The 12,362-nt window shown below is 41.4% G+C and overlaps 1 protein-coding gene across 1 annotated transcript in view; it reads right to left on the reverse strand.

Annotated features, from left to right (window-relative positions):
• The window catches only part of CRYL1 (crystallin lambda 1), a 49,098-nt gene that overhangs the window by 3,414 nt on the left and 33,322 nt on the right, over window positions 1-12,362 (reverse strand). Inside the window, exons 6-7 of the mRNA XM_079304732.1 lie at window positions 12,254-12,359; window positions 609-715 (exon numbers count right to left, since the gene is read on the reverse strand). Of these exons, the coding sequence (XP_079160858.1) occupies window positions 609-715; window positions 12,254-12,359 (213 nt within the window). The remainder of the gene's footprint in view (window positions 1-608; window positions 716-12,253; window positions 12,360-12,362) is intronic.

Here is a 12,362-nt window from a genome sequence, read left to right on the forward strand (position 1 = left end):
TACTAGTAGTGAGTAGAAACAAATTCTGGGCTTAGAAATGTTAAAACATAAACGAGATCCCAATCCAGAACAGCACTTAAACATATTTTATTTTTAAACATGCAAGTGACCTTACCAGACTGCTCACGTGCTTATCTTAAAGAAGTATTTGCACACATTACAAACTGGAACTCTGGTTTGTAAAGTATCAAAAGAACATCCAGAAGAAAAAAGCTACAGGTTTACACAGGAAGATGGAGTAGGAGGAAGACACCGCATGAATAAAGGAAGATGAGCATAATATGATAGGAGGAGGGAAGTGGTAAGGAATAGCATGGAGGATTAAATGCCAATAACCCACAGTTGTTAGCAGCTGACTCATCTGTCTAGTTATAATGTCACTGGTCATAATGTGACTGCTAAGTCACTTTCCCATGATGTATTGTCCAAGTGCTTTCAAAAGGGACTCACAGGCATGCTGTACTGATCTTTGCCCTTAAAGTACACATTCACACAGTAAATACAGACTACAGATACCTCCAGCAATAAACTGAAACAGTACAAATGTTAAAATAACAACTAAAGCTCTTTATTCTGAATGTCAATGTTTTTCTTAACTCCATATTTACCTGATTGACTTTCTGTGCAGTTTCACCTGAAAATTCTGGAACTGGCCCAAAGGTGTTCAGAACAAGTTTCATTCCTTCAGCGTATCTTTCACAATAATTTGAAACACCTGAAAATAAGAGTGAAAAGTTACATTTCAACAGAAATTCCTGGTTAAAGTCAGTAAGGATGATGTGCTTAAGCATTGTCTTAAATGAGAGACCCAAAAAATGGTCTGCTCTTATGGTTAAGATACCTAACTGTCATAAAGGAAAAATGGATTCTATCCACCCCATTTCCATTAAGATTATTTAGGACTTGACTGCATTGCAAAACCAATGAATGTCACACACCAGCAGGCAATGCTGTGTGAGGGTGTAGTGCATGACCATGAATATACCCATGCTGTGTTCCTTGTGACTAGAAAGTGTCCATGACCAGGGTCCATGAGGAGAGTGCTCTCCTCCCAGTCAGTGTGTGCTGTATCTTGAAGCATTCCTGTCATTATTTTTATCTATTAACCTGGAGTGTATAAGAACATGGCTCAGGGAAAAGCATCAAAGGCATGGAGATACAGGTGGCCTCCAGTGAAGGAAAAAGGCTAAAGGAGGAACAGATGGATCTTGCAGATCAGTATCTGGCAACCCCTAAATGGGGTTAGAGACAGGGGTTTGGTTTTTTAACCCTGTCTGATGGATGAGCACTTCTAGGGGAAGACAGGATTCACCTGACAAAGTGGAGAATAGGCGTCTTTGCCAAAACCCTGGCCCATCAAGAGAAAAAACTTTGTATCAGGAGCAACTGAGGTGTGTGGGGATGGCTCACACAACTGGAGAGATACACACTGCAGGAAAGACAAGGAGGGGGTGTGCTTTCTCTGTAACAGCACAGCTCAGAACTGTGGAGGTATTCTGTGGGAAGGATGACTGGCTGAGGGAGAGCCTGTGGACAGGCCAATAAAGCACAGCATCCTCCAAGGGCAGGAACAGTCCACCCTTATATTCAGGAAGACAAGTACATGTAAATTTGCTTAGATGAGCTCCAGTGCAAAAAGATGTCATACAGCAGGTGGAAGGAGGGACAGGCTGTAAAGAAGAAATTAAAAAACACCACCTAGGCATGTAGGAGTGGTGTCAGGAAAGCCAAAGATCAGCTCCAGCTGAAACTTGCAAGGATGTCAATGGCAACAAGAAGGACTTTTACTGTTAGTAAAAGCCCTTATTGTTACTAGCATGCCCTTGCAAGTCTGCTTTCTACCATATTTTAAACATTAAGTCAGTTAATGCATCACTGTCATCATGAGATCTTCAGATGACTGAAGGCAAATACTGCACCCATTCTCAAAAAAGGTAAAAAAAAATCTGGGATATTACAGGTCAATCAATCTCTCTTCTGTCCCTGAGAAAAATCAGGAAGCAAGTCTTCTTGAAAGAAATTCCTAGACATGGGAATGAGAGTGTGACTGTGACAAATCAGCATGTAGTCTCCAATGGGTACACCATGGTGTAAATCACGTCTAACTGACCTTGTTGCCTTCTGTAATTAAATAATTGTTTGTGAAAAATGGGAAAGTAGTGGATAACATTTATCTCAACTTTAGAAAGGCATCTGACATGGTCTTTCATGATATTCTTGTATCAAAGTTAGGACATTAGGGTCTGTCTGTTTGGACAGTTAGAAGGACAAAAAAATGGGATGAACATGTAGGCTCGGATGTAGTGGTTAATGGATTGCATTCCACCTGCAGGCCAGCAAAAATGGAGTATTGCAGGAACCTGTCCTGAGACCTGCACTGCTTACAAAAACATGCTCATAATGTTTGTGAATAGTATCAAATTGGGAAGGAGTGGGAGATACATTGAAGGACAGGACTGCCATTAGAAAGGTTGGAGGAATAAGCCAATATAAAACTTTAACAAGGACATGTGCAAGATCCTGCACTTCAGAAGGAAGAGCTCCTTGCAACAACACAGGCTTGTGAACTCCAAGAACTCCTGGCAGTGGCAGGCAGCAAGCTGCACATGAACTTACAATGTGCTCTGGCAGCAAAGAGGGCCAACAGCCTAGGCTGTGTTAACAGACTGAAGTTAATTAACAGTAGACTGAAGGATGTGATTAATACTCTTTACTCAGCACTCAGACTGCATCCAGAATACTTCATTCAGTTTGGGACTCCCCAGTACAAAAAAACACTGAAAAAACAGAGCAACTCCAGCAGAAGCCAGCAAAAGAGTGGTGCCTGGAACACTTGTCCTGTGAGGAGAGGCTGAAGGATCTGGGTTTGTTCATCCTGCAGGACAGATGGCTTTGGGGGAACCTACCAGCAGCTCCCCAGTGCTGCAGCAGAGCCTGTGGGGAGGTCAGTGAGCACACAGAGCCAGGCTCTCTCCATCTGTTGGACAGCAGAAGGACAAGGGACGACAGGCACAATTTGATATGAGGAATTCAGACTGGACACTCAAGCAGTGGCACAGGTTGCCCACAGAGGTTGTGCAGTCTCCACCTCTGCGGTTTTTCAAGACTATGAAACTCTGAGAGCTTGTCTGACCTCAGGACCCTCACACAGGATCTGTGAAGCTCTTAAACACAGGGTCAGTGAATTTGAGAACCAGCTAACTGGTAATAACAGGTAAAATGAGAGTGAGGTAGACCTTGGCTGAATTACTGAAAGACCCAACTTCCATCAGCTCAAGTAGGAATCTCTAAACAATTATTGTTGAGGCACTAGAGAGTATGAAACGATATATACACCAAAAAGAGAAATCAGTCACTTAGCCAGACATACATATCTAGTAGAATTTTTAGTGCTATTAACTACCACATAGAAAGGATAAGGCAACCTTTCCCAATCAGGACGTCAGGAACTGCACCACAACAGTAAATAAGTACTTACTGATCGTCTGGCAGTAAGCAAGCTGACACTGATAAAAATCACAGAATCAACTAGGTTGGAAAAGACTCTGAGATCATTGAGTCCATCCTGTCACTTCAATGTGGATTATCCTGATGATCACCCCAGATCTGAGAAGTTCTGAACATCTACTAATGGCTTCTGAGAACCACAGAGACTGAAAAGTTTGGATACTTAATTCTATTTTTATTATCTAGTTATCAAAGCAAAGAGGAGAAACATGCAAAAGACAAAGGCAAGCAGTTAGTTACAGTTACCAACTTTTTCATGAAGACTCAGGACATGGTACAGACTGAGAAATATGAACAAGAACTGCTCATGGTCTTATCAAACCACGAAATGCAGGAAATACAAAGTGGGTAGTCCTGACTATGACACAAAAGAATGCAAGTCAGGTCAAGAGTCATTAAGTGATCTCTTTCCTCAACAGATCCCTGGAATGCAATACAGTAAGATATCAATACCTTCGAAGTCACACCTGTCTAACCCTAAAATGGCTGAGGCTGGAATGGATGAATGGAAACCTCTGACTATTGCCAACTATGTATCATAAATAACAACACTCAGACAGCTCAACACGCCGGAGATTGCTGAAGTACAGGGTTTCTGAAAGGCCTCTGAGGTCAGCAGGAGGATGGAGAACACTCTTGTTTCTGGGTCAAAGAAGAACTTTCAAAGGACAAAGCCTCAAGGAAGTATTAAATTTCCTTCAGCACTCTGAAGTCATAAATGACCATCAGCTGAACAATTGAAAGGACAGAACAGGAGAATATGTCCATTGCATAAGAGCAATGTGGGGAGATTTGAGAGTATTCCACTCTTTCAAAAATAGACTAGAAACATTGTCTAGTATCTGAAGGAAGAAGAAGGCCCTGAGAAAAACAGCAGCCTTGTTAAATAGGTTGAACCTATATTTGGTGCCAAGACTGTGACAATCAGTATTCAGTCAGTCTGCTTCCTTGTGTTATCTACCCATGGAGCATATGCATTCCTAGAATACCACCTGGCACGTTCTGGCTTTCCCCAGCACAAGAAGGAATGCCAGTTAGTCATACAGGTATATTGGTTTTCTAATTATACAGAAAATTAGCATTTTGGTCAATTTTCTTGATTGACACACAGACAGATTGCCTAGTGGGCTTCAAAACATCCCTGGCAGGAAGTGAGACTCAGGAAGAGAAGCATTACTGTGGGATGTGGAACAGGCTGTGATATCATTTTATCTCTTCACTGGAGGAAGAAGCAGAGACTACAATCCACTTCCATAACCACTCTGGAGAGGACCACTGGTTATCAGGGTTTTCTGACCATACCCTGTCATTAGCATAAGTGTTTATCCATTAGATTTTAACAGTTGGGCTCACAGACTTTGGCACCTGAAGCCAACCCAGACTGACCTACAGGGGATATGCTATCCACGTGAGCAATCCTGGGAACCCAAGGCAATGCTGTACAAGACACATGCACCAGCCACAAGACAGGGATAGTTACATGCAACTTGTTCATGTGAGCTTTGTCTTCTAACAGTGAGGAATCTGAGCAAAAATGTACCCACATCATGCAACATCACAGAATGTTCCCAGATGCAGAAGTAGAAATGATTGAGGCAGAAGAGTGCAGATTTATTCTGCCAGCAGCTGTTGCCAGCTGGACAATGACAAAATTAAAAAGGGCAGTTCAGTCAAATATAGCAATTCAAGCAAATCCCCATGAGCAACTGGCAACAGAAGGAATAGTAAACTGAGTAGTGTCAGCTACCAGTTACTCTGGTGTTTACCCACCTGGCACAGGTCTATGACAGTTAGACCTAATAGTTTAGATTTATTACTTTTCCAAAAGTCAACAGGAACCTTTCAAACTCCTGGCAAGCTTATGCAATGATACCATAGATGTGAATATTTTTAACTGTGGTAGTAATGAGAAGGTAGAATAGAAGCTGTGCACCAGAAATCTTTTTCACAAACCTCAAATACATTAGTATCTTGGGAAAACTGAATGCTTGGATATGGCTGAACAACTAATCTGCTGAGTATGAACTCCTGAGCTGGACATGGTCTTTAAAGCTCACTCAGCCAGCTAGACCTGGAAATCAAGCTCCTACTGGCAGTTCACCTACTACTTGAATGATTCAGAACAATTTCTGGGTGGGTGTAGCTGATCAGTGCAGGCTGGGTAACACAATTCACCCACTGCGTGTAATGTCTGAATGAAAAGCTTTATGTAACATCAGCAAAAGAGAAAAAAGTGAAAAAAGTTAAGGGTCTGAAGAGCAGCAGCATTAGTACAGCTGATCTCAACATTGTGGCTGACATGGTAACATGCAGGTACATATGCTGCATGCCAAGCACGGGGTGGGCACTACAAAATCTTTCAAGTCAAATCAATAGACCAAAAGTTAGAACACACTCAATCTCACTCGATTAAAAAAATCAATAGCTCAAAATTAATAACTCAAGATAGTTCTCCCAGTGTGAAACACAATTTTAATTTGATTCCAGTAATCAGGATGGAAGAATTAGCATTGGCAAACAGTGTGAAACAAAAAGGAGCACCTGGGAGATGGAAAAACAGCCAGATGGCAAATGGGGTTGATAAAAACAACCATCTCTCTTTGAGTGCCACTGCTGTGCCCACGCTGTGCCTCACTATCTCCAGCTGGAGAAAAGAATGACACAAGATGCATCTCAGACAGAGGAAGAGGATGATAGCTTCCTCTGTCTGTGTGGTTTGCTTGCTCTGTGTCTAAACCTTCACCTTTCTTGTACACAACTCGTCAATGTTGGAAGAAAGAAGCCATGGGAGGAGGCAGATGTTGCAGCAGGCAACTCAGAACTATGAACACAAAACAGAAACATCTCCAGGGAAGGTAGGAGTTCCCTGAATCTTCCTTCCACCACTTAATTAAAGCTATGGCAGGGGGTGGAAGAGGAGGAATGACTTACAAGAAGTTCTAAGGGGGCAGTAATGCAGGATTATAGAGATGAAAAGGAAAATACTCTATCTTCCTTGAAAATCCCAAACTCTCTCAGCATTTCTGACTTCTACAGTCTAGTTACCACAAGCTAGACAAAGGTATTGATTCAAGGCTCTTCAGGTGCCCATATGTATCTAGGACACACAAGGCTCCAATAATGGAATAAGCTGCTGCTTATTAAGTTTCAATGAGAGTCCAGGCAGTTTCCAAAACGGCTAATGAACTGTCCCACAAGAATTTGTTCTAATAACCACACTTAAGGTTTGCAGATCCTTACCTGAGAATTTGCACTGGTGTGGTGCAAACATGATTACTGCTGCAATGTCTCTAGTTACATCACCAAGATGAATACAGTATTGATGAAGGAAAAGGAACTCAGGACAGATATTTAGCTTAGAAACATGCATAAAATGCTTCACTGCCCTGAGAGGAGACACAAGCGAAGTTCATAAAGGGGACAATGACTGTAGTAGTAGGGAAAGAGAGGTGAAAACACAACATTATAAAATGTAGTATATTCATGTATTATACTTCGTAAGCATCTTGAAGTATCAGCTTCTTGTATGTTGTCTCTTCCCTTTCTCTTCACAAGAAAGACAACAGGCATGAGAACTGAAGGATACAAACAAGCAAACTTGGTAAATCAGCCTGGCAAGGCACTGAGACGTGAGAGAAAATGAGAGTCAGGAGCAAGTGTCACTGGCATGGACAGGGAACATGCCAAAGAGAGGATGCTCCACCATACTGAGTATTAACTTGATGAGTTTCAACCTGATAAACAGCATTTTAAGATACTGTAATGACTCAAAGAGAGGAGGCACGATGGTCAAGCCACTGATGCAATAGCATCAACAATTTGAAAAGACAAGGGTGGGGTTGACTTTAGGACATAAAATCTAAGAAGAGTGAAAGATGAGGGTGACAACACAAAAAAGGGCATATTATAACAGAAAAAAGGAAACATCATGGAGGAATCTGACATGGTTAGATTACATTCAGAGAAAAAAAAGTCCCAAACTTTTTTTCATGATAGAGGGATTACATTTCTAGATATTACAGCTCCAAGTGCAACTTTCTAAATGTAATCCTGTCTTCATCAAGGGTGTGTCTGAACACAGATGCATACTCTGAGTTAGCTGGATCAAGAAATTAAATGGAGTCATTATGAACTGCTTGTTTTGTTAGAACAGTTTCAAACTTGGGATGAATTCCTCAGTCTGAGCCACTTGGTAATCTTACACATTCTTTCATTAATGCATCAAGATGTGTTGTTTGGCAACCCTCTATAATGACTTGAGGAATAAGGCATAAAGAATTCCTGTGCATAGCCATGTGTTCCTTTCAGAAAGCAGAGGGAACTACTTCACAACTAAGAGCCCATAGAAGGAAATTGGTGTACAGAAGCCAATATCCTGAAAAATTAATTTCTTGACTTATGGCATATAAACTCTTTCATACAGAAAAGCCTGCAACTCCACAGAGGCAAACAGCAGTTCTAGAAGGGCTATAAACTGCTTTCTTCAGCCTATTGGAAAGGGAATTGAATGCATGTAAACACATATGAAATATATGGTGGGTTTTGAAAATTAGAAGGGTTTGTATGATTATATACCACTGTGATACTTCATCTCAGTAGTACCTCTTACAAATATCCTGAATTGGGTTGAGATATCTTATTATCCTAAAACATAACACATAGGCTGGACAGAAAAGAAGGCAATCTTCCTTTTCTTAGATATTACTACCTTAGAGGTGCTCACACCTGCTGACCAGCTTGCAGTGCAAAAGCTCCTGAACTGGGTTAAAGCTTGGTTTGCTCCCTGTACAGCAGCACTGAAGTAGTGGCCAGAGCAATGGAAATAATCTCTGCTCTTGAACCAGCCAGCATACCTGTTTAGAGTAATTCTTAGAAACCACATTTGGCTATGCCTAACAAGTAAAATTTCCTCCCTTTGAACTATATGAGACTTATGATTCTCCACTCTTTCCTTTTCATATTTTGTGCATTTCACACAGCACAATCATTCTGCTCCTATCATTCAAAACCAATTCACCTGGCAGGTGTTTCTAAGATGAGCAAGTATTCCCACTTTCTGTAAGAGAAATACAATTTTAATCATGAATATTCATTTCTAGATTACTGGATATGTGTACTTACTTTATGGGGACCCTACATCAACCCCAATTTCCATGTAACTCCTACAGACATCTGTATGAATACCTCAGTGAGTGACAGGTAGAATACAATCCTGAAATGGTGTTTATATAAATGTGGGAGAGAAAACAGCAAAGATCCTTCAACCTCCCCCTCATCCAGTTCTTCTACTAATACTGGCAGTTTAGATCAAGTTCCAATTATAGTTCACTAAATAACCTATTAATAAAATAACTGATCTAAGCCAGTTGTGAGATACATATGAAGAACTTTTGCTGCAAACCTGTAAAACACAGGATATGATCATCTAGCTTCTGCTTCTACAGATGATTGCTTGCAAGGGCTTAAAAAAAAAAGAAGAAATGAGATTTCTCAAGAAACAAGAGATTAGGAGATACAATCTCACTGAGGCTGGACCATCTCCACTATATTCACGGACTGCCCAGTACATGTACAGGTGAGATATTGTGTCTGCTAACATAATTCTACAATAGTAAACAGGCAAACTGACTGTAGTGAAGTCTACTGATCTTTCTTGTAAAAGACTTAACAGCACTTGTTGTGATGCTGGCATGTGAAATCACACAAACTCAAGGACAAACTCAAAATCTGAATCACACATCAATATTAATTTTATTTGCTGAAATCAATAATCAGCTTTATATTATTATGCAATTTGGGTATGCTGTTTTTCTGCCCAAAGCAGTTTTCTTCCTGTCTGTTGCAATTCAGTCCTCAAACTGTTCTTGCTGTCTCTACTCCTTTGAATGACTTGACACTATCATTTTATTCCATGTTCAAGGCTGTTGGCTCACTGCCATATAGCCAGTATTCCTAATATTCAAGCATTGATTAAATGGTAACCTAAAGTGGCCTAAATAATAGGTTTGATAGGATCATTTATGAATATGGAGGAAAGGATGTAAGAACTAACAGAGGCAAAAAGTGACATTAGCCCATAGGAAGTTCATGGGAGGATCTTGATGTATGTATCCCACAGGGAATGAACACTGATCTCAGAAAAAATAATCGGAATAAATTTATTTAAATCCAAACAATGTCACATTACCCTAACAACACAAAAAAACACAAGAGAAAACAAAAGGGACTCTCCCACAAATAATAGTATTTCTCTCACATGTTTCCTCTATCTCTCCTCACTGATTAACAAAGAGTTTCAGACTGTGGACAACTAATACAGCTGTAAAAAAGGGTAGCTGCTGTGAAGCTGGTAGGCTAATGAAAAGGACAAAGGCAATTTCTTGTATCTACCTCCACTTCCTTCCACTAATAAAAAAAAGACAGTACAGTGGATCAGAGAAGGCTGTCATAGAATCATAAAGTCGTTTAGGTTGGAAAAGACTTCTCAGATCAAGTCCAGCTGTTAACACAGCACTGCCAAGGTCACCAGCAAACCATGTCCCTGCCACATCCACATAGTTTTTCAATATCTTCAGGGATGGTGACACAACCACTTCCCTGGGCAGCCTGTTCCAATGCTTAACAACTTCTTCCATTAAGAATTTTTTCCTAATATCCAATCTAAACCTTCCCTGATGCAACTTTATACCATTTCCTCTAGTGCTATCACTTGTTACCTGAGAAGAGCCTGATATCCACCTGACTACACTCTACCATCAGGCAGCTGCAGAGTGATGGGTCCCCCCTGAGCCTCCTTTTCTCCAGGCTGAACACCCCCAGCTCCCTCAGCTGCTCCTCACAGCACTTGTGCTCCAGACCCTTCCCCAGCTCCGTGTCCCTTCTCTGGACACGCTCCAGCCCCTCAGTGTCTTTCTGGCAGTGAGGGGCCCAGAGCTGAGCACAGCATTGGAGCTGTGGCCTCAGCAGTGCCCAGGGCAGGGGGATGGTCACTGCCCTGCTCCTGCTGCCACACCACTGCTGGCCCAGGCCAGGATGCCACTGGCCTTCTTGGACACCTGGGCACACCCTGGATCATGTTCAGCTGCTCTCTGCCAGCACCCCCAGATCCTTTTCTGCCAGGCAGCTTTCCAGGCACTGCCCCCAGCCTGCAGTGCTGCCTGGGGCTGTTGTGACCCCAGTGCAGGACCTGGCACTTGGCCTTGATGAACCTCATGCAATTGGTCTTGACCCATCAATCCAGCCTGTCCAGATCCCTCTGCAGAACCTTCCTGCCCTCCAGCAAATCAACACACCCACCCAACTTGGTGTCATCTGCAAATTTACTAAGTCACTTACTTGATCCCTTCATCCAGATCAATGAAGATATTAAACAGGACTGGGCCCAACACTGAACCCTGGGGGACATCACTAGTGACCAGTCCCCAGCTGAATGTAATTCTATTCCCCACCACCCTCTGGGCCCAGCCATCCTGACAGTCTTTTACCCAGTGAGTAGTCAGATTCTCCTGGAGAATGCTGTGGAAAATGGTGTCAAAGGCTTTACTAAAGTTCAGGTAGACAATATCTTTTTCCTCATCCACTAAGCAGATAATCTTGCTTTAGAAGGAGATCAAGTTAGTCAAGCAAATCCTTGCTTGCAATGAAGAGGGGGTCCATATTATTCCACATTGAATAAAGTGAAGCAATACTGGGCAACCAAAGAGAAGCTGACACTGGCATGGAACTATGAACATAAGCCATCACTTGTTCTGACATCAGCAATTTTGATTTAAACTGAGAGCAAGAGCCTGAGTCATTCTGTGAGCAGATCAACAGGAGCAGCTCTAGAGTCAGAGACAGTGTACCTGTAAGTGTACAGTGAAGCAATACCTCTCATAATCCAAGTTACTGAACCAGCTGACAAGGTGCTGCTGTGGAAGTGGTTTAGTGCACAAGTGCACTGCAGCATTGCCTAAAAGCAGCAGAGCAGGAGCCTACCATGTCAGGGATCACAAAAAAGCAAAATAAAGACACAGCCCATAATATAAAGAGCTAGTATTTTATTGATCTTAACTTTTTGAAGTTTTTGTGTTTGTTTAAGTCTTTGCTCAAACCTCTGTGATGCTGATCCATAATTTTTATTTCATTTTACACAATTCACTTTTTATTTAGCTGAGATTCACATATACTATTCCAAAAACATCTAAAAATCTGCATTAATTATGCAAGACAGATGTCAAACTTTTACTTGACTGCTTTGTCAAGTCAGCTTTATATGCACATGACTTTGCTGACAAAAGCAATTTTGTTTCACTCGGGATATAAGCTTAAAGCACAGCAGCTCCAGGGATATTTACACCATAGCTTCTCTACAAATTCAGCAGCAGGGGGGTACTCATCTATGGAAAGTGATTTTCTGTTGACACTGGATTATCAGCTAATCTTTTTCAGTAGTTTTTTTACCTGACACTCAGACAGTTCTGAACTATGGCTACAGCAATGTTATCAAAGTGTGATGGAAAAAATTTATTACACAGCTAGTGTTTTAACAGCTTGTCATCTTTCATCTGATCATTTCTACCAGGATAATCAATATCCATTTCCTCCCACTCACGTCATGTTTTAAATAAGTTTTCCTTACCATTACATTAAAAAAAAGAGACAAGTCATAGTTGCAGCAATCCTAACCTGTTTGTTACATAATATTTCCAGAGTCTTGTGCAAAGGAAGCCTTCCCTTCATATTCATAACATTTTACACTACCTACCTTCTGCATTAAGATGCATGGTTTCCAGAGGTCCAATAAATGCGTATCGCATCCCCAATCCATCAGACATCACAAGGTCTAGATCAGTAGGAGATATTACTCCTTCCTA

This window comes from Erithacus rubecula, assembly GCF_903797595.1.
Source record: "Erithacus rubecula genome assembly, chromosome: 1".
Lineage (NCBI taxonomy): Eukaryota > Metazoa > Chordata > Aves > Passeriformes > Muscicapidae > Erithacus > Erithacus rubecula.